This window comes from Periplaneta americana, chromosome 16, assembly GCF_040183065.1.
Source record: "Periplaneta americana isolate PAMFEO1 chromosome 16, P.americana_PAMFEO1_priV1, whole genome shotgun sequence".
Taxonomy (NCBI): Eukaryota; Metazoa; Arthropoda; class Insecta; order Blattodea; family Blattidae; genus Periplaneta; species Periplaneta americana.
This window is the reverse complement of record NC_091132.1, coordinates 34638028-34662502: the sequence shown is the minus strand read 5'-3', so window position 1 is coordinate 34662502 and position 24475 is coordinate 34638028. Positions and strand designations below refer to the sequence as shown.

At 36.0% G+C, this 24475-nt stretch overlaps 1 protein-coding gene across 1 annotated transcript in view; it reads left to right on the top strand.

The window, feature by feature from the left end:
• Nucleotides 1-23143, top strand: part of LOC138691182 (esterase FE4-like) — a 48128-nt gene extending 24985 nt beyond the window's left edge. Inside the window, exons 6-10 of the mRNA XM_069812960.1 lie at nt 1917-2088; nt 5351-5532; nt 8349-8499; nt 11623-11755; nt 14102-23143. Coding sequence (XP_069669061.1) covers nt 1917-2088; nt 5351-5532; nt 8349-8499; nt 11623-11755; nt 14102-14267 — 804 coding nt within the window. The 3' untranslated portion in view covers nt 14268-23143. The remainder of the gene's footprint in view (nt 1-1916; nt 2089-5350; nt 5533-8348; nt 8500-11622; nt 11756-14101) is intronic.
• Nucleotides 23144-24475: the final 1332 nt, after the last annotated feature.

The following is a 24475-nucleotide window of genomic DNA, read 5'->3' as shown; positions in this document are numbered from 1 at the left end:
ACTAATACAGCGCGCCGCTGTTATGTCACCTGTGCAGTACGATCGCTCTCTTATTGTAGTTATAGTTTATGTCTTTCTCTCTCGCACAGAGTAACAACGTAAGATCTTAGCGCCACTGTTTACGTTCCACATACAAAATGGTTATACACCTGTAAACAAATAAAAAATGTCATACGAACTAATTGTCTAAACGGCTTAGTTACAGATTTCCTCACAATGGGAGACGAAATTCTAATGAGGAACGTACTAATATGAATCTTATTTCGAGGCGGCACGACTGAATTTATGTGCTGCTGCCCGTACGTGCGCTACACATTATCTCAAACATTTGGACATGAAATTTCCAGGACGAGGGATTGAGAGAAATGGACCTGTCCTGTGGCCGGCGAGATCACCCGATCTTACACCTTGTGATTTTTTATTATTCGGTTATCTAATGGATCTGGTGTATGCTGGAGGACGTCCCACCCGAGAACACTTGTGCCAATAAATTGCGGAGTTATTAGTGCTGGAATTCGGAACTGTGCTCTCTTCTCCCAAAATCGAAGAGTCCATGGTATAGACGGGTATGCCTATGCTGCGATTGTAATGGTGGATATTTTGAACACCTACTATGATAAAACAAACTGGAGCAATAAAAATTTATATGGTTAGGAACAACATCTTTCATTGATACCTTCTCTCTGTCATATCTCTGTAACTAAGTCGTATAGACAATTAGTTCATATGACATTTTTTTGTCTGTTTGAAATGTATAATACGATTCACATGTTTAAGGTACACAATAACGAAACAGCCTGTATTTAGATCTTCTACAACATTTTATCAGCGTAAGTTTGGTTATAACCTGTGCAAAAGGTTTCCGTGCCTACCATAAAGAGATTCTTTATACAATTAAAAAATAGTAATAATTTTGTTAGTTGGGAGACCGGAGGGAAAAAGACCTTTGGGGAGGCCGAGACGTAGATGGGAGGATAATATTAAAATGGATTTGAGGGAGATGGGGTATGATGATAGAGACTGGATTAATCTTGCACAGGATAGGGACCGATGGCGGGCTTATGTGAGGGCGGCAATGAACCTTCGGGTTCCTTAAAAGCCATTTGTAAGTAAGTAAGTAATAATTTTGTAGGTTGTCTCACAAGACTGAGAAGAGTCATCAAAGATTTTAGATTTAAATAGAAAAAAATCTAATAGCGTTTGCGTTGAAGACAACAATGAGACAATTACTTCATTGGTCTTAGAAGGTACAGAAATAAAAGAAGACAATAAAAAGTCTGTAGAAGACATGTCGGGAGTAGATGAATAGGAGGATGACTAATTTGTATTAATTTAAAAAATATAAATTGAAAAACTGTATATTTCCAACATGTCAAATTCACATGTATCATATTAGACTAAAAAAAATGAACGGCTGCCATACGTAAAGTCCCGTTTGAAAAATTTAGGTTGATTTCTTGAGAGCTTAGATTTACACGTGAACGAATTTCTTATGCAACGGTAGAGTTCCAATAATTTATTGCCAATGTGTGAAATGATACTGTTGTCTCGAACCTATGGCCTAGGAATAACGTGGCTGCGTTATGAACGAGAGGTTACGAGTTGAAGACTCCGCTCTATTCCTCCCTTTTTGTTTGTTTTGTTTTCTGTCTGTTCGTAAATCAAGTGTCATAATTTATAACAAAGATGTATACAAGGGGTAAATTTAAAATCTCGTAATGGTTATAAATACGACAGATTTTTCCTCGTGTGAACCAGGCGCTGTCCGAAGCTAGGTTCAGACAAATTTACATTACAAGAGATCGGTCATTTCTTTTGTCTTAAACTGGACACGATCTGATCTACTTCAGATATTAAGAAGTATATAGGAACAAGTGCTGGTAACAAATATTAACATTGTTTTCTCTTTACTCTAGGTGCAGTTCCGAGGGAAATGCTTGTTCACACCTGTGATAGAACGCGGAAGAGTGGAAGGAGAAGAAGCTTTCCTTGAAGAATCTCCGGTCGATCTCATGAACCAAGGAAGGTTTCACAAAGTTCCTCTCATCACAGGAATCACGTCACACGAGGGTCTCATCATGCTCAAAGGTAGGCACAACGCGGTATCAATACGAACGCCAATGGATATTTCTTTGAGTGCTGTCCCCTTCGTGTCTATACAAGTGATTCAGTTTTCACTGTGTTCTAATAGGTTGCTGTTAACCAATGTCAAGTTCTTGGCAATAAAGCTATTAACTCTCTCAGTTCACTGAGCGACGAGTGGAGCTGGACGTGAATGACCGTGTGCCGTATAAAGTAGCCAAGCGAAATAACACAAGTAAATCGTTCTGAAGTTGAAAGACCAGGATGTTGCCATACACACAATGTGTCAGATTTTATGTATGCAACAGCAATTTCTTGTGAAATTATTGAAATAAGTTTCCCGTTGTGATATTCAGCAACCCTCTTTAAGGGGTTAGGTACAGCTTACAGCAGTAAAATTTTTGGAAATATTCAACATTTTTTTCCTCCGTTACTGTATCTTGTGCAATAATGAAAATTGGTATGTGTAAAACACTGTCCTTCTGCTATATGAAAAAAATGTTTTTACGATTTAAAAAAAAATTATATATTTTTCAAAATTCAAAATAATAGTAGTTTACTGTGCAGTGATGAAGCGTTTCCCTCATAACTCATAAACTTGTTAACTTTTTATTTTATTGCTGAAACTCATGTTTATAATATCGTGCTCTTTCAAATACATTCCTTAATAAATAATATTTTTTTTATTTTGTGTTAGATGAAAATACTGATATCTGACCATTTTTTTTAATGAATTTCTTTTTTATCAGAAAATCTATCAAAGATAGAGAAGTGATCTTGCATGATATTGTAGATATAACATGCATAAATACACACAAAAAATTTTATCACATATTGTTGGATTGTTTTTGAGTTATGTGGGAAACGCTTCATCACTGCACAGTGAATTGAATTTCGAAAAAAAAAAAAAAAAAAAAATTTAATAGTAAAAACATTTGTTTCATATAGCAGAAGGACACTGTTTTACACATACTAATTTTCATTATTGTACAAGATACAGTAATGGAGGAAAAAAATGTTGAATATTTCCAAAAATTTTACTGCTGTAAGCTGTACCTAACCCCTTAAATCCATTAAGCCTAATTAATGACTATGTGCATTTTAAAATTTTTAACGAAAATGTTCTTCTTCCGGATAAGCAATGATTGTACACCAGGTGAATTGTGAAGTAATCGGGTGAGGTGGAGTGGGTTGTGTGTTTATGACGTGGATGTATGTTTCAATTTCCTATACAAGTCGGCAAAAACAGTTTCAATCAGACTAATAACACTGAACAACAAATTTTTACTTTTTGTCTTGCTCCGAAATAAAAATAGGTGAGTATTACTAATATGTGTGCTCTAAATCTGAATTTAAAATCCAAATTGCCCCATCACGTACCATTTTCCGGGGAAAATGAATTCAATTTTTATGACAAAACTTGTTTCTTTTTAATTTTTCACTGCTACTGATAAAATTACAACACACTAAGGGTCCAAAATGCCTTATAATACTTGAAAAAAGTGTACTGGATACAAAAATGATGTTACATAGTTTAAAACACAACAACAATAAAAAAATATTTCATGCGTATAATGAGAAAAATCTCGGAATTTGAACTTACATTTAAAATAATTTTCTGGGTGACTTCTGTTTATAACTAGACCCGAGACTGTATTTTACAAGCAACCAACAATAGTCTGCAAGCATGCTGGATGATGATCTTCCTTTATCTCGGCTTTCCATTTCAGATATTTTTTGATGAAATCTTTCCCCATGCTCGTCGATTACCGCTCCAAAGTTAGGAGGAAAGAAATCCAAGTAAGAATGTGAAAATTATATTTTGAGGGACATATTAAACTCCATTTTGTCATATGCTCTTAACATGGTTTCCACAACAAGTTCTATGTAGTTGTCTGCCCTAGAATTTCCAAGGAAATTTGAGCAAACGTCTTTGAAATAGCGCCATGCCATTCTTTCTGTAACGGAAAGTTTTTCCTCAAACAAAGGATCAGCCATTACTTTGTGCATTTGTGGACCGATGAAAATGCTCTCTTTTAATTTGCCTTCACTCAAAATGGTAAACTTTTCCTTTAAATACTGAAAACCACACCCTTGTTTAATCATTGCATAGACCTCACTTTGAACTGTTATGAAATTTATTTAATTGAAGGGACCAATACTGCGTGTTCAGTTCAAAGTGTGTCATGGCTCGATGTATGCCGTCATGTGGCTAGCCGATGAGCCTAGAGAATTCAATCTTCCTACACTCCCGCAAAGGCGTATTACCTATGTGCCAGAGAAGTTGCCTAGCAAGTACGTCGTTCATTCTGAAGAGTACGTACCGATACGTACGGTAACGCCGGTAGTGGCAGGAATGTGAACTGTTTGGAAACACGTACTGAGGTGAGTTTTTTCCTTACTGTCGGGATATGGAGAGAGGGTTAAGATGATTACTTACGTATTTGTTGACATTAACTTGGACGGTCAACATGGGCACGAAGCATTTGATTTGTGTTGTGGAATGTTGCCGTACGCAACCGATGGTAACAAATACCCTGCGTACGACTTGCCCGCGCAAAACACAGTTCGAAAGAGGTTATGGTAGCACACAGACCGTACAGACCGCCATCTGTTGCTACGACGTTCAAGTTATACCGTACACGTTCTCAAGTTCAGATTGAACGCCTTGATTAATAGGCAACTTCTCTGACATAAAAGCTGCAACTCGCTTCAAATCGCTGACTCACGACAGTGACGTCATGACACACTTTGAAATGAACACCCAATATCTGTTTATTTATTAGAAGTACAAAAGAACATGCCAACAACCATAAGAAACCGGAAATAAGTCATAAAAACAATAAAATGCATTAGCTTTTGTTTTGATGTATACTCACAACCCGCGCCAGATGTTTCCTGGGGAAGCGCTTATCGAAAAGTGAAATCATAGTATATCTTAAAAACCTTGCGTGATATAAAGAAAAGAGATGCATTTTCGGATTCAGCGAACATCAAAACATAAGGGACACACTGTTTTAAGTCGGAGCAAAATTCTTGTTGTTCAGTGTAATCGACACCTAACCATGTTATCATCAGTACTATATTACTTGTTATCATCGGTACTATATCACTATTATTTTCTGCGCTGACTATACCGTACGTGCCATGTGCGTGAGTTATCTATATTCCATAGCACAGCTAACCTGTTTTCTTCACTCGGTGACCAAACGTTGGACTTCAGTCATCAGTGAGGTAAGTACTGATCATGGCGTGTAATATGTTGCAGAGATACTGATGAACCCACAACAACTGGAACTGTACAACAAGAACTTCGAGCAGCTGGTGAGACGAATTCTCCGGATAGTGAAAGTCAACGACAACCAGCTGAAGATCGCGGCCCGCAAAATAAAGCAATTCTACTTCGGGGATAGACCCTTGTGTCAAGATACCCTCCTCGAGTACGTCGACGTAAGTATCTACAACTAAAATCCAACGTTAAGTCGTGTCGTTTGTGCGTTTTACCCTTAAATGTAGACCTATTTAGTAGCCTGTAGAAAACATACACAAAATTTGGAGTTCAGCTTCGTAATATCACAGTTTTGACAACGAAACAAATACAATTCACTTTATAAAAATAAATGTCAATTTTTGTGCATTAAATAAAACTCACTTGTATGAATTCTACTCTTTTTTATCATTTCAGTAGAAATAATCCGTCGCAGGAGTCACATGGATTTTTTCGATAAAAAGAATCGCAGATCTGACCTGGACTCGAACCTGGAGGGTAATAGCGCTCTAGGATCTACCAAGGCACATTATGCAATTTTGGTAGCTTGTAACTTTTTTTCGGTTCTTATTTAGCACCGAAATTGCTGAACGCAAAATGTGTTATGTTTCCCATTTTGAGATCTCTCCACATTATTCATTGGACGTTTTCTGCATCATATGAGAATAAATACAAAGTATTATGCTTTTGTTGAACTGTATAAATTAATAAATGAGCGGTAGAAATTAAATAACCAATACTTTAACGACTACTTAGCAAATCGAATTCAACCCAGTCCTAACAACGTTTATATTGTGCCTTATTAGTGTTGCCCACATTGCCCGTAACATCCCTATATTTGCTGAAGTATCATATTTTCGGAAATCGCTTTCCCACAGAGGATCGAATTGAGACCCTGAGAATCATTTAATATCACTTCTACTAGCCATACTGTAACTCACTCTCAAAAACTCTATATAACAATGATTGATCGCGTATTTTAGTTCACTTTTTTAGGGGCTACAATCGATGTTTGTCAATCATTGACTTCAGCGAGACAAAGTCAAGAGCGCCTAGAAGTTAGACATTTTTCAGAACATTGCACAAGAGTAATTGTATTCTTGCACGCGGTGCAAATGTATATGAATGCCCATCTCTGTTGTAAGCTATTGTACAAAAGCTTCGATTGTTACATAAAATTAACATCTCATATTTTCAAGATTTGGTGCTAGCATTGAAGTTACTTTGTGGGAGAACAATATATATAGAGGCTATTTAAAAAATACGGAGCATAATTTCAGGTATGTATTTCCCACATGTAGACAATCAAAATAGTTCATTACAACATGTGTCCGGAAATGCTTTATTTCCGAGTTATGGCCTTCACAACATTGAAATTCACCGGAACGTTTTTCTTTCCGCAGGTGGTTGCCGTCAAAGGAGACATTAAGAGGGCACTCTGACAGTTCATTCTGAGGCGAAGGTTACATTCAGTGTTGTGTAGGCGTTAGACTGTGCGACATGTATTCAAATCAAGAGCTGGCAGAGATACACTTCATGTACGGTAAGGCGGACGGCAATGCTGCGCTGGCTCGTCGTTTGTACCAGGAGAGGTACCCACAGCGACAATGTCCAGATCGGAAGACATTTGTACGTCTCCATTACCGTCTGTGCGAGTATGGAACATTTAACTCGATGGATAGGTAGAGGTGGCCCAATTGCTTGGCCTCCACGCTCACCTGATCTGAACCCTCTCGATTTCTACTTGTGGGGCCATTTAAAATCATTGGTTTATTCGTCCCCGGTGCCTGATTTGGAATCCCTTCGGAATCGAATTGTGGCATGTTCTGAGGACATACGCAATACTCCTGGAGTTTGGGATCGTGTTCGCAGGTCAATGAGACATCGATGTGAGGTCTGTATTCAAGCAGGAGGTGGACATTTTGAACATCTTCTGTAATGACAACGACCTGCGGAAAGAAAAACGTTCTGGTGAATTTCAACGTTGTGAAGGCCATAACTCGGAAATGAAGCATTTCCGGACACATGTTGTAATGAACTATTTTGATTGCCTACATGTGGGAAATACATACCTGAAATTATGCCCCGTATTTTTAAACACCCTGTATATGCCTATATTAATATTCTTAGTAGATTTTGTTACCGGTACGTTATGCATTATACAATACTGTAATGATTGCAATGTAATGTATGTAGTTTTAGAAAAATATACAGCGCGAAGCGTAAGTATTGTTATTAATTTCAGGAGGTTATTCTTTGAAATGCTTCAAACAAAAAAGTTTAATACAATTTTGCTCGTTTTTTCTTCCGTTTCGAGATAAAAATTGTTTTATATTAAACATTTCTTAGCGTGTTTTGGGAAATTCCCAACATGCTCAGTCAATTTAAGAAAGTAGTATACTGTGATAATAAACGATTGAAAGAATTTTAGTTTTGTCCTTTAATTTTAAAATGTTACATTTGTTTGGATCAAATTTCTGCGTATTTAAAGGGCAACATTAAAGTTATTTCAATCATCTATCATCATAATACACTGCTCTTGAGTATATTGAGAAATAAATTAATAGCTTTCTCAAAACACGCTATGAAATGTTTCGTATACAACAATTTTTATCTCGAAAAGGAAGCATAAACGAGCAAAATTGTGTATAATTTTGACCAAAAATCTTTAATTTTATTGAATACAAGTAATATATAGCTATAAAATCTTGATAATAATTTAGATGTAAAATAACATGTTAACGATGTGGCATGATGTGCATGGACTGCTCTCAAAATGTTGTGCATTTTTCTGAAGATAAATATCAAGCCTCACCCTTTATTTTAAAATCCGGCAACTCTAGTTCGTCAGCTAGAGTACCGGAATTACCACTGGCCCAGGTTAGACAAATATGTTACGAATATCGCACAGTTGATTTGATTTCTACAAATAATGGACTTAGATTGCATTTTTTACTAATTTAATTGCCTAGTGCTTACAATGTATTTTCTTTTGCAGCTGAACACGGATGTTCTATTTGTATTTCCCATCTACATGCACTTGAAACGACATCTATTGCATTCAACATTCCCTGTGTATTGTTACCGATTTTCATTCGATGGAAAACTGGCTTACTTGAAAAATCTACTTGCACTGACACAGTATCCAGGTAAATTATATTCACATTAATTTATTGTATTATATTAAGTTCAACATTAATTTGTAAAACTTTGAAAATGTTATAAGAAAACAAAACGTTTGTATACCTATTCAATTGATATGTATAATGGAAGCAGGACACCGGGGAAATGTTCTGTGCACTGACAAGCAAACATTCTGATGGGGACGAATATAAGATGTGTTTAGATTAAAACTTTTGCTATGCGATGAAGGAACTATTTTACGGAAGCAAAAAACGAGAAAAATCATTAATTTTGAATTTACGTCACTTTGGAAATAAGCTCTTCAATTATACAGTATTTTAATTTCATAATGTGTAGACTTCGTTGAATTGCCACACGCAGCATGCAATCAGGTTGCCGATGTACGGTAGTATAGAGGAGGTGAGCGACCGCCCGGTCTCGTAGTATAAGCAGAGTTGTGACCGGTCCAAATAGATAAAGCAGCTACAGCTAATGTATGCCTATGTAAGCACTTGTTTTTGCATTACTGTGGTTGGAATAGTCAAAGCTTAACATTTGTTCAGTGCAGACAAGAATTCAATCAAACATACTACAATGAGAGTGTTGCTGTTCCAAACAATTGCCCCTGGAATACCTTTACCCCCGCAGCCAGTCTTGACCCGTTGGAAAACGTGGTTGGATGCTGTTAATTATTATGCAGAATATTACGGCAAAATAATGGAGGTAATTGATGCATTGGATAGCACAGACAGTTCCGCTGTTGCAGCTATAAAATCATTGCCTTCTGAACAGCTATTGGAAGATATTCTGTTCATTGATTCTAATTTTAAAATCGTTTCCAAAAGCATCACCCTGTTAGAATCGTCTAAACTACAACTCTCAGACGCCCTTAATATAATGGATAAAGTATCACAAACCGTTATCCAAAATAACAATTCACTAATTTCAGAAAAAGTGAAATGTAAGTTGAGAAACATTATTGCTAAAAATTCTGCCTATTCACAACTTCGTATTATAAATTATGTACTATCAGGTCACGACAAGACATCTGAAGTTGGTGTACTAAAAAGTAGTGACTTCCCGTTCTTCAAATATGTACGTATTACATCGTGTGATGTTGAACGTACATTTTCCAATACAAAAACTATTTAAGTGACCATCGGAGGAGGTTCACTTTGCAGTCGCTCAAAATGTACGTAACTCTTCACTGCAATGCACATATTCAAGGATGATGTGAGTATACTACATTAAATTTTAAGAGTTAATATATCTCACTATAAAATAATTGTGTATTTACATGTTTAGATATTTCCTACTTCAATGATCATTCATTATATTTCTTGAATGCAGGATACAGGTTGTATTGTAACCTCAGTATACTGCTCAGTGTTTACATCAGAGGCATACTCCATCCTTTGCACGCCCCTTCTCATACAGTCTATACCGCGTGCGTAGTAAACCTTACGATTCTCGTGGCAATTCCACGAAGTCTAATAATGAGTATTAACCTGTGTCATACCCAGGACTTGTTTAAAGTGGTGTACGTCTCCATTCACAGATTCCTGGCATTTTTGATTAAATTATTATTCATATGCTAAAGTTCTAAGTACTTCCGTAATTCTTGCAATTTCTCTTCTTATATTGCCTCAAAGTTCGTCGATAGTGTAGGATTTATTCCTGTATACCAATGATGTCAAAGCAAGCGCATTTTTCTGACCTTGACGTCGTGCGCGGGCATCAAGCGCTAGGTATGAAAGGAGAAAGGGTTATGTATATGAAAAAGCAGCCTGTTGGATTAAGAAAACAGTGGTGTACAAACTTCAAACGAAACGTGAAATTTTCTGTCAGTTTTATATGGCTTCTTTCTGTTTGATATTATCTATATTATCTGTAAAACAAAAGTACTAACACCAATTTCTTAATATTGCAGTTGTGTTTTAAATGATAATAACATAATAAAGAGTAAAGAAGAAACATTCACATAAATTCCATAGTAATAAACCTATACTGCACTAAATGGATGAAACACATCCTTCATAAAGAAAGTAATACCCCAAAAAAAGAGATTGAGTATGACATGATAAGTTGGAATTGATATTGATGGTATCTTTAATCTAATAAAAGTAATCAATGAACTAATCAAAACAATATTAGAGTACAAAGCAAGGTTACCTAGGTACTGTATATGTTTTAAGTGTAACTAATATTCCATAACAAAACTCGTATCGCATTACGCTTTTAAGGTGATATTGGTGCGCAACTTCCTATCATCAGAATATTAAATTATTTTCTCGAAACCTGCTGAAGCTATAGAGCTGACATTTTTACAACACATAGGCACGTATCTTTTGCTTATGATGCAACAGTAGTTGCTTTGTTAATTCATTTCCTTACAAACATTTTCCATGCGAATATTTTCAAAATTTGTAATACACTGTTTTCAGTAATACGTATTTGCGGTATATTATTTTTACGAAAACATTATATCAGTACTTGTAAGACTACTAAATAAATAAGCCTATATCTGAAATTTTCACTTTTCTATAAAAAAAAGGTTGAGAAAACATTCCTTTTGAATTAAATAAAAACAAACTTATGAAAAAATGAGCATTAAAATTAAAACTTACATTCTTATAATGCACTTATACTTCTCAGACAAATCTAAAAATTAACATGGATACAATTTTAACAAGTTCTCTTCGCTTTATCCATTGAATCAGTGCTGGCCATCCCTGTATGTAGTTCGACCAAGCGGCATATACTACCTCTTTCGTCTGTCTTTCCTTTTCGCTGTAAAGCGCTCAGGCTCTCATGGGCTCTAAAGCGCGCGCTTGCTCCTATGGGCATCAATTGACATGACTGCTGTATACTCTGTTTTTAGGATGTATCGTACTACCATTGAAATAATAATAATAATAATAATAATAATAATAATAATAATAATAATAATAATAAGTAAAAAGACACAATCACAGCGAGTTAGCGATTCAATTATGTGGGCAACGTTGCACTAATCTCAGACTAAGCTTGTCACTATACGAGTGCGTGATAATATTATATATTATTATGTTTGTAGTTGTTTTGTGTCCAGTGTGGTGGGCGATTGTTTCTTTGAAGCCAGTGTAAACAGCTTGCAGTTTCTTTTGCAGGAGTGTGCCACGCCGACGAGATAGGCTACCTGTTCCGCGTAGGGCACATGGATCACGACCTGGACCCTACTAGTCCTGAGGTGAAGACCCGTACGCGTCTCGTCAAGATGTGGACCAACTTCGCCAAGACAGGGTAGGGATTCTATCATTCTTGTTATTTGCTCTATCCCAGTAAATCACACCTTTAAAATTCCATCAGATACATAACATTACTTTGGGTAGGGTGACCAGACGTCCTCTTTTATCCGACCTTGTCCTCCTTTTTAGGCCTTTGTCCGGGGTCCGGGCGGATTTTAAAAAATCAAGAAAAGTCCTCCTTTTCGTAACTTGTATGCCTGAGATTTTGAAACTATCTGATTTGACGTCTTTTTCAAGTAACTTGCCTGTTGGAGGCAGCAACATCGACGGAATATACTCGCACTCTTTGCCAACGATCATAATAACTCTCTTTCCTCCTCCTTGTTATGATCGTTGCTCACAGGTAGCTTAGTAAATCGAAAAATCTAGGTGCGAATGTAAATCTAAATAGATATTTTTGTCCTCTTTAATAATTAATTATAGTTCCCTTGACTTTCATATGTAGCTAACTGTAAAATCATTATTATTACGTTTTTCATAATTATTTTGTAATAAAACAGATATTAACATAGCCTAAATCTGTACTGTAAATATTTTGTAATAAAATAGAAATTGACGTAATTTAAAGTATAACATAGGATTAAGCCTAAATCTAGGTATACATATTTTCTGTCCCCCCTTTTTCGAACAATGTCCTCCTTTTTAAGCTTTGTGTCCTCTTTTTTATCGATGTGAATCTGGTCACCCTAACCTTGGGACTGAACTGATTTTGTTTAACGACGTCTTTGGCAGGCTGACGGGGATCGATCCACTCTTTTGAGATGTCAGGGTTGTGGTAATATACCCAGTTTTTATCACATGTGAAAATTATTCTCCTAACAAATCTATCTAGCGATAAGTTGACGACAGATATCCACTCTGCGTTGAACCTGTTCAGGTGTTAATTCATGAGGTAAAGATCTGCAACTTCTGTATGATTTTTTAAGAATCTTAATTTGGCGATGTATTGTATCCTTCAGGGCACCAAGTTCTTCTGAAAACTTACAAGTACTTTTTTTTTTTCAAAAACTCTGTGTGTATTTTCGATACCGATATTCCATACCTTACGTCTCCCAGGACGTTGTAAATCTTTAATGTCTCGTTCTCCATTATTGAAACAGTGGAACCATCGTTGTGTTCCAGTCTCACTAACGACACCTTCACATTCGACTTGACATAATTTTAGAGCCGCGGCAGCAGCATTATAATCTTTGCAGTAATGTTTTAAAATGACTCTAATTTCATATTTTATCACCTCCATTTTATATTCTTTGTATTAACAATTGATGACTGTCACATGCTCACAATACGAAACAATAACCACAACGTCCTGTAAATTGTATTGCCCAACTAAAGAAAATCATTAAAACACCACACTAAAAAATTGACATTGCTTATGAGATGACCTAAAACTTCATGCAAAGGCCAATAGACGTTCGTTATTACGCCACTACCAAAATCGTTGTTGTTATGTTTGCTACATTAACTGGACGGAGTTACGCAATAACAGACCAACCGACAATTTGAAAAAAAAAAAAAAAAAAAAAAAGAGAGAGAGATATTTGCACAAATTTGTTGATGGTAGTCTAATTTAACTCCGAAAAAAAAATCAAGAATGCGATATCTGGATTTTGCTTCTATTTATAAGCAAAAATTCGTTATTGCATAAAATTCATTTATTTATTTTGCTTTGAAATATTAATTCAACTCCTGGTCTCTTATTAAAAATGGGTTAGTCTTTTTTGGTATTATTTTTGCTATTTTTGTAATAGTATGAATGTTATAATACTTCTTGCATAAAATGTTTTATAAAAACATATTTATTTAAATGGCCAATATCTCGAAACAGGTTTTTGGTGCTTGGATCACTATTGCTGATCATCGTCCAATTGTCCCACTTTATCCTGCAAAGAAGTAATAAATAGCTGTTCAGAATAAATTGGCATATTTTATGTGAATTTGAAATATGTTATTAATAAAACTGCAAACCGAATCGTTCCGTGAGGACGAACAGACATATTTTTACTCGGTTATTTAACGACGCTGTATCAGCTACTAGGTTATTATTTAGCGTCGATGGAATTGGTGATAGCGAGATGGTATTTGACGAGATGAGACCAAGAATTCGCCATAGATTACCTGACATTTGCCTTACAGTTGGGTAAAACCTCGGAAAAAATCCAACCAGATAATCAGCCCAAGCGGGGATCGAACCCGCGCCCGAGCGCAACTCCCGATCGGCAGAAGGCGCCCTAGCCGACCGAGCTACGCTGGTAGCTACGAACAGATATCAAACATGTCCAGAATTGTTACCAATTTTGGAAAACACACGACCTGAAGTGTTTGATTGCGTTTGTTGCAGATGCCCAACTCCCAAGAAAGACTGGTTGGTGAACGTGATCTGGCGACCGACGGAATACGAGGAGCGCTGGTACCTCAATATCGACACCGAGTTGTCCATACAACAACACCTCAACAAGGAGCGCATCTGTTTCTGGGAGGACATATTCAGGTCCCTCGAAGAGTAGCATAAGTGAATTTTTACCTAATTAAGTTATTACTTCCAACCTGATACCTTCGCGTATTTTTCACATGGTACAGCTAAGTGGAAAATACAGGGTGATCCAGCAGAAAAGGGCCATACGTTGAGAGATGATTGTATGAGCGATACTAAAGAAAACGCACCATATAAACATATGTCTTATTCTCAATAGTTTCCGAGAAACAGCTATTTGAAAATAACAGGCATGAGTCTCCTTTTCTTCCTCTGCATAATTGTTCATATTGAAGCAGACGCACTCAAAACGACATTACGTTGTATGTTGCGCATGAAGGGACGAATCTTACCATTCTGCCTCGCAGACTTCGAGTCTGTGTCAGAAATACTGTAGCAGCTTACGAAGTACGAGTACATTCCATGTAGTGAAGTTACAATGCCACGAGTCTTAACACATGTAGAGTATCCCGACAAGGTGTCATTTTTTGGCCACCGACGTCACCCGACTTTACATCATTATTGTTTGTGGGGTTGGCTAAAGAGCGAAGTCTACAAACGCGAAGTGAAAACAAGGTAGCAATTGCTTGCCCGCGTTTTAAATGCTTGTGATCACATTAAAGAATGTCCGAACCAGTTCAAATTAGCAGCATGGCAAAGTGCATCGAGGTTGACGGGTCGTTTTTGAACATGTTATGTGGAAAATGGTGGGCAATTAAACACAACGTTAAGGTAACGATCTCTTAATTTACTATAACATGCAATGTTTCTGTTCCTCGTGATTTTGACTGGTTTTATCCAAAACCGTTGAGAATATAACGTGTGTTTATATAATGTTTTTCTTTTAGCATCACTTATACTATCACCATCTCTCAAAGTATGGAACTTTTCTACTGAATCTACTCGTCCTAGCAGCAAACAACGCGTCTAACAACAAAGCTAGCCCAAGACGTCAGCCTGAAAGCTGCGCACTGACTGTTGAGGGAATGGATTTTCATATCCTCCGAAGCTTGCCAAACTCGCAACGTACTACACTATTAAAATGCGAGCCATGCAAATGCACATAAACGTTTTATGCTCTAAAACAATTCCTTAATGAGTAAACAAATTAAGTGGGAGTGCCAAACAGTTTTATTGCTGCAAGAGTTAAAAGAAGATATTCCAGGTTTGAGTGAACAGAAATTGACTTATATAATGGACAGTGAAAATGTGTGTTTGCAGACATAAATATTGCAAACAAGAATGCGACATCTGTTAAAAAACAAGTGCAAGAACGATAAAAGTTCTTTACAACGAAGTGGTCGGTAGTGACGAACATAACAGAAGTGCCTGAATGTTTTCAGTTTGTTTACAATTCCCTTTTCGAAGGAACCATCGAACAATCATATATCGATATCGGCGAAAATGATCGGCTATTATCTGTTCAGAACAGAAATGACAGACTACCTCACACACGATGTTTAAAAAGCACCGCATAATTGCAATTAAAATTGTATGGGGACACGTCAAATATTGTATTTGCCTGGGTAGAAAGAAATATTTTTTTTGGAAACAAAATATTTTGCGACTATTATTATTCAAGTTATGACATCACCCAGAAAACATTTTAAATAACATCCTACAGTTTTTTAATATCATCTGATAGAACATATTTTTATGTAGGCCTAATATTTCATTTTATTTTTTACAAGATCACTATGGTTACTGATTTACTACGGTAACAATTTTACTGTTGATATACTGTATTTTGTAAGTCCCTGTGTTATGAAAGCAGTTTATTGATGAAATCAACATAAAACAAGATCTTCTTAATAGAAAATAATCTTTTTATGTCTCTGACATGCCCATGTTGTCTGAATTTCGCTTTTATTCTACTCTACTACTGAGAAACAGATGGCCGATTTGGATGAGTTCCGTTGAAAAGTGTGCATACCTCTTCTGTCACCAAGTCCTAACATGTCAGGATCTTAATTATCTCATGTGCTGTTAAGAACATCTTGTTTCATGTTCACTTCATCAATAAAACTGCTTCCACAGCATAAGAACTAAAAGATTATATCAAAAATAAAATTGTTACCGTAGCAACCACAACCAGGCCCTTATTTACGCACGGACCACATAGGCCCGGCCCCAGGACTGCACAATTTTGAAAAAAGAAACAACATAGAGCTGAAAATAAATTCTCGATATTTTCCTACTTCACAGATGCCTGATTTAGATAGTATCATATGTTAAATTGTTGTTACATGCCACTTTTTTTACAGTTTGACTACTAAATGTCCAAGATTTGCTAAGTTAGTTGGTGGGAGGCACAACATTTTTTCGGACCCATGAGTATAGCTCTACCTCGATACGGGATTGACCATACTGCTTCTGTAGAAAAGAAATAAAATATTACACAGAAAATAATTTTGCTTTTTCAAATGAAATTAAAGAACTATAGGGCACTATTTAAAACGTTGTCGATGACATCATAACACGCACAACAATGGTTGCAAAAATATTTTGTTCCCATAACAATATTTTTTTTCTATGAGTTTTTTTGTCCAAACTCTCCTGTTTCAATTTTAATTGCAATTATACATTACTTTTGAAAACCCTGTACATTAAAACAGTGCGGCACTAAATGCTTTACACGGAGCAATCAATAAGTTTCCGGACTGCTCTGAATGTAGGCAACATACAGGACATAGGAAACGGAGAAGTTATCTAAAACTAGGGAAACGCCTGGACTCTATACTAAATGCATCATCTGAAAGATTGAGAAGACTAGTCATAAACCGTATATGGAGAGATTCCAGGAAAAATGGTAACAGGTTCTTGACATGTTTGCACAAAATCACGTGTAGAAGTTCAGTTCTTAAAGACAATCTGACTCAACTGGCATGGAAGCAATGACCTTCATGTATGTGCGTTTAACAGCACAATAAATAGAAATGCAGTTCGGAAATATATTGATTGCACCTTATATATTTAACGCGTAGGTTAATTATTCACGCAAATTATGTTAAATTATTTTAATTGAATAATGCAGTACATCGTGGGTTGATTATTATTCATTATCCAAAAGCAAGCAATTCCCCGATGAAAGACGTAAACTAGTCCATCCGTGACAGCCATGATTTATCACGTGACGACACCAAAGCTAATAACAAAGATTACATCGCCTGCCAATCATCGACTTTGAGCGCGGAGTGACATCGAATCAGTTCTGTATACGCGAGGTGTCATTGCTATGATGAACAGATAATACGCTTTAGTATTAGCTTTAGTCACTTATACCCTTCTTTCACCAACTATGTAGTTAGTAATTTTATTGCAAGTCAGTGTTTGAATTACATCGTAGGTTAGATTAGGTTGAAGCTTAAGTCAATGCTAGCTTGCGTTATTTATTATAATGATGGTTACAATTTGGAGAGTAATAAACGGTTCTTAGGGCCTACCCTATTAAACAGTATATAGTAAGCGCATATGAGCACGGAAATTGTTATGCGTCCATTTTACTCATTCTGTGCATGTCAAGAATCCCGCGTCTGGGTCAAACGCTAGCGTACTGGTCTTCTATACAGGCGGCCAAGGTTCGATCCCGGCCAGGTCGTGATGGAATTTGTGGTCGACAAAGTAGACATTGTAGAAGGTATTTCTCGGGGTACTCCCGTTTCCCTCTGTCTCTCCACCTCCCCCTCATTGCATTTACTATCTGTAATACTACACTGACCGGTACAAAAACCAAAACGTTTCAAGTTCTTTATATTACAAGATCTAAGTTAATGCTATTGATAGCCATATTTATCGTAAATATTTTGACTACCACAACAATATACAGACGTTTTACCGACATTGCGTTTAACAATTAACAATTTACTTGTTTTCTATTCGCAAACATGCAGCTATTTGCATCAATACCTTAAATTTAAAAAAATTGGTATAGCCAGGGGCAGATATTTATGGAAATTAATTTTATCATTTGTGTTTTTTAATATTAGTGTCGGCGAAGATTGTTGGAGATTGATTTGTACTCTTGGCTGAGATTAATGGAAATTTTGGAAAATACAATTATTTTGGAATTGGAGTATTAACTCAGTATGAATATTACTTTCCAAATAATTAACATTAAAGGTTCGTTGGATTCTGATAAAATCGCGGTATGGCCAATTGACAATATCTGTTGGATTGAGACTGTATTTAACACACATTCATTAAAAACGAAAAAAAAAAAAACTTAAAAACTTGCAGCCCTCACATTAACACTTTCAAATTATTAGTGTAATAATAATAATAATAATAATAATAATAATAATAATAATAATGCTTCACTTTTTCTGGCAGAGTTAAGGCCGTGAGGCCTTCTCTTCCACTCATCCAGAGGATAAAAAGGAAATACATGGTAATATAATGTTAGTACAACAGAAAGTTAAAGGTAGCCTATGCCTAAGACAAGATCTAAACAGAAAAAAATATGCATAAGCCAGAAGATTATCGAACTTAAATACCTACTTAAAGTAGATGATAAATTAAATTATATGATTACTTTATGTATGTATTTATTTACACTGCAAGTGAGCAAGCATCCGGTGGCAGTGGTACAAACAATATAAATAATACACAATAAAATTACAATACACAATACAATTAAATACACAATACAATTATATACACAATACAATTAGAATACACAATACAACTATACACAATAATTACAATTATTAATAATGATACATAAAATAACCTAATTAATAAGTGAACCTAATTTTACATTACAACCTACATATGTATAGGGCCTACATAAGTTTCACATTGATACTGATAATAATCTTTCACTTTACTGTCATCTCACTCACTGAACTGGCAACTATTCACTACACTGTAAAACCATAACTTCACTGACTCACCACGCTTCTCTGATACAACAGTTCAAATAAGACAAACAATTACACCCTTATTCATACTTATAAACAGTACTACATTTAAACTAAATTACATTAAAACTACGTTATAAAGTAGTTACAATTGTGAATTTTAATATATATCCTGAAATGTTGAATTCTCAGTATTTTGAGTGCACTAATGTAATCAGAACACCTGGAATACCATGTATTGTAGCCTATTTGGATATATAACAAATTCAAGTGAAAAAAAAAAAATCCGAAAAAAAAAACTCAGAATATGAAATTCGCTATAAAACGACGCAATAGTAACAATTCGCGAATGTGTTCATATTTCGATATTAGAACTCTATTTCGCGATTTGTTGCGATTTGTTTTATCCGCATATTATTAATCAGAATCAATTCGTAAAGATTGGCAAAAATCTATTGTATATCTATTATGTCGTAATCTTCGTGATCTCCATAAATACCCGGTCCTGGGTATAGCTGTGTCGGCGTGTTTTTTACGTGAATGCATCTGTCTTAAATCGACAGCTAGAGGTGATCTTTTGCTTGGCACCAAAATTAATTTTTACTTATTACCGCTCATGGTTATGTTTCATTCGAAAGCAAGTTACATAGGTCCTATAATAAGAAATTATATTTGTTATAACTGATTAACTGTTATAAATTATATATTTTATATATATATTTATATATATTTTTTTATATATACTCTTTCATCATATGATGACGCAGAATATCTGCATGGAAAGATCATATGTACTTCGGTACATCAAAATATATATGATATGCGTAATAAATCACTTCGTGATTTAAGACGGCGCCTATACCGTCGGATCCCGGCCAACCAGTCACTCATTCGAGTGCACCTCAACACATGTATGGACTTCGGTCCTGCGTTCATAGACATCTATGACGTAGTGCAGAGGGCGGCCACTAGAGGGAACCCAAGAGATGGAGCTTAATCTGAGACGATTCTAACCGGCGTCGGGGTTGTATCCGGCGTGGCTTAGTGGATAAAGCATCAGCACGTAGAGCTGAAAACCCGGGTTCAAATCCCGGCGCCGGAGAGAATTTTTCTCCGTTCCATTACTCTTTCATCATGTTATAAATTAGCTACGTATTCACGTAAGATGTTCGGACATTGTTAAAAAAAGCCATCGGGGCACAAGGTTTTTCCCCGTACTCAGACGAACACGAGGCAACAGCCCCTTCCGCCCACTTGAGTCGCCGACTACGTCATATTTCAACTACTATAAAAACTAACTCTAAAATAATTGTGTTATGTATGAAAACCAATATAATTACGTACTGAACTTATTCATCAGAATGTAACAAGTAAGGAGCTTTTTAAAACATCCCTATTTGTTGGCAGTTCTTGAGCCTCTCTTGCACGAAAACATTTATGCGTACTTGCTCTGCACAGGATTCGTAACGTGGAGTCTAAAATGTATGAGAATATTTCCGGTTATATGTAATGTATAGAGACTGAATGAATATTGTACCTGATCTTCATATAGGTCTTTAAGCATCGACTTAAGCTTAAACCTTAGAGGTGCTATTCATAGACATTTCGCTAGCCCGCGCTACGAGCGTGCTAAACTAGCCGCGGCTATCGACTGGTTACTTGTACAGGATTCATATCATATCACATCGCTAACACTGGTTTATGAATACGAGAAACGTTAGTTCGCTGATCATCCACCGGAAGCCCGGGCTAAGAATGTCTATGAATACGGCCCTAGATAACTTAAACATAGTCTAGGAAAGATAGCACAGTTAGGGCCTACAGGAAAATCTGTTTAACATACCGGTAACGTATATAACCACGAACATTTTTATATTTTCTGATTTTGTGATACAAGACGGGTGTATCGTTTGTAACAGATAAGAGTCCCTGTAGCATAACCTATTGCTACTCTACTGTTATTTTATTTACTTTAGTAGATCATTTTACGATGCTCTATCAACATTTTAGGTTATTTAGCGTCTGAATGAGATGGTGATAATGCCGGTGAAATGAGTCCGGGGTCCAACACCGAAAGTTACCCAGCATTTGCTCATATTCGGTTGAGGGAAAACCCCGGAAAAAATTTCAATCAGGTAACTTGCCCGACCGGGAATCGAACCCGGGCCACCTGGTTTCGCGGCCAGACGCGCTAACCGTTACTCCACAGATGTGGACTTTACTTTTAATAAGAGTCGAGATATGTGAGATACATTCTCATTGTTTGGGTATATATAATTCAAGTGGAATATGTGCAAATATTTCAATATTTAAGAAAAAATGCACATGAAACAATGTCCTATTTACTTTTCCCCATAAATGTGTCACATATTTTACGGTACGATGTTTTGTAAACGAAAGTCTATGAAACGCCTGCCAGTTTAGACTATACGCACGTCTTTAGAGCACATGTTCTCGAGCATGAACATTGTGTCATTCACTTAAGGGTTGTTAATCTTACGGGAAGCTCACACGCTAATATTTGACGTAATGGAAGTATTCAATGATGCTGAATTAGCCAATATCCATGCATGGAGAACCTGTAAACGTGGCAAGGGAACTATCGCCAGATATTTGTAAATGGTCGGATTCCAGATGGATGAATGTTCGTTGCTGTGCACCAAAGACCCCGGGATACAGAATTTCTTCGTTCTTTTAAGTATTAACGAACCAAATAAAGGATTGTATTTTTTCACATCTGAGATCTTTTTTACATTACGGTAATGTGGTTCAGTATATTATCCCCAATTAGGCCTACCTCTAAAAATATTTGCACTTATATCCCTCACACTTTTTATATATTACACAATTATTCTCGTCTTATTGGACATGTTTTGACTCAGTTCATGGTATTATTACCACAGTATGCTATTGTTACTATGAAAAAATGCATAGAAAAAAAATACTTTTTTGACTCCACGTATCAAGAGTCTTAAGAATAAGAATAATAATAATAATAATAATAATAATGTACGGGGACTCTTATTTGTAACAGTGGAAGAAGCAGCATTGCTGACTACGATGCAATAGGAAATGTAAGCATTCGATCCTTTGAAAAATAGCCCTTAAAAACTTGTGCTCTCCAAAATATGTGTATATAGGTCTAGAAAGTTAAATTTAAGCACCAAATAACGAATTATGGCAAGATATGTCATATAGATTATTGCGAGAATATAAATTTATTATCTTTAGCAATTACTATACTGTTTTTTTTTCTAAAGATGGGACATGACATTAGCACTGCGATCGGAAAAAACAACTGAATATCACATACAGCGAAAGGTCTGTTGCTATGGTAATAATGACTGAGTTGCCCATGTTAAAATCACGCGATCTTGTGTCAGATGTGAAGGATGGTGATAATTAATTTTATGAGTTATATTTGTCTTTATTTTATATATCACAATTCTATATAGAACGTCAAATATGTATTGTCCATTTATGTTTTAACATCAGCCTCTAAAGTCAGTTGGTAGCTCGCATCAGCTAATCGCATGGTCGTCCATAGATAGCGCTGTAGTTCCAAGCTCAGCCATACAACTGTCATGCCCCATCTTCAAACAAAACAGGTATAGTATGCTTTCTCCGGAGTGAACTAAATTACTGTACATTATGCATTCGTATAATAAATGGCAGTAATTTGCAACCTTGTACCTGCTCACGAAGCTCTCGTAAGGAAATCTAAGCGATCGTGGGGGTCTTGTCACATGCTGGTGGAAACACGAACTGACAAGACTGTGCCCGTCACATAAAAGGGCATGCGCAGTTCCATCGCCCAATGAGTGAAAATTTATCCATATGTAAGATAATTGATTTCGGTTCCTATACACTTTACACGCGAATAAACTTGTGTACAGTCCAAATATTTATGTGTAAATGTCACCAGTGACAATTTTATTATTTACGACTTAATTAATAAGTTAAAATAGAAATATGTATGTATGTTTTATAATATTATCATCTTCAGTTTATAACATGTAAATAAAATCGTAAATTAAATATTTAAAGTGTATTTCTAATTCTTTCCTTGCTATGGTTATTTTGTCTTCTTCTTCCTCTTCCTCCTCCTCTTCTTCTTCTTCTTCTTCCTCCCTCCCTAGGATTGGATCGTTGACCTGTTTGTTCATGCACCAATGAACTAATTGAATGTCTCTTGAATTTCAACCAATCAGTCATCTATTACTGCATTAGTGTCCTTGTCTTCGTCAGTGTCTGGTGCACTACTGATGCATTCCATTCTTGCGAAACCCTCTCAAGCATGTCTTGTGTGACGTTCCTGATTGCTGTGTTAATGCATCTTCTCAATTTGACCAACGTCGCTGGAAGTAGAGGTACATAAATATTGTCCTTCAAGAAACCTCACAAAAAGAAATCACATCGTGAAATCTGGTAAACAGGGTGGCCATGTGCAAAAGTTGCTGTGTCCATTGCACGACCAATCCATTGACTTGGTTGGTGTTGATTTAGGAAAATTGGCTAATGCCACAACTCACGGACGAGGAGAAACAGGAGTCCATTTTTTCAACAAGACGAAGCCCCTCCACATTGGCATATGGAGGTCCGGAGGTACCTAAATCAACATTTACCGAAAAATTGTCATCACCGGGTGCGGATTTTGATGACCTAAAGACCCTTAAAATGACCCAAAAAATGTTACAAAATTACCTAAAATTCTGAAAAAAAAAAACCTAAAAATAAACAATTCTATACATAATTAGTCAAAATCCTACCTCAAATATTAATAGCTTTCCAGACTGTCTACTATGGTATTTCCATATAAAAGTATAAAATTCCCCACATACGATATGACCTACAATTAATAATTAATTAGGCTATAATTAAATGTCCAACTAAAATAAAAGAAAAGGATAAATGCATCATTCACGAAATCTCCTCCGTATCTAGCATAGTGTATCCCAATAAACGAAGACTAAAATGGACGTTTGTGACTTCAAAATAGGCCTATCTGCAGTGCATTCAACAACAACTCAGCTGAGAACTTCATCTCCTATTCTATTTCTCTTTTTCCTCTTGACATCACCATCGAGAAAATCCTTTCAGATTCCTCATTTGAATGGGGTAATGTCAGTACTAATTTTGCGAGTTTTCCTATATTGGGAAATTTTAGATCGTCATTGCAGTCTTTAGCTTAAATGACTAAAAAAAATCACGTTAAAATTAAAAAGATGACCAAAAAAAACCCTCAAAATAAAAAAAAAAGAATTAAAAGATTAAAACAGCGAAAAATGACCAAAAATGATGTAAAACCTCTACATTTTTGTAACCAGCAGCTCGTATCCAGGATTTTTATGTTTACAGGCATTGCAAAGGATGTAAAGAAAAA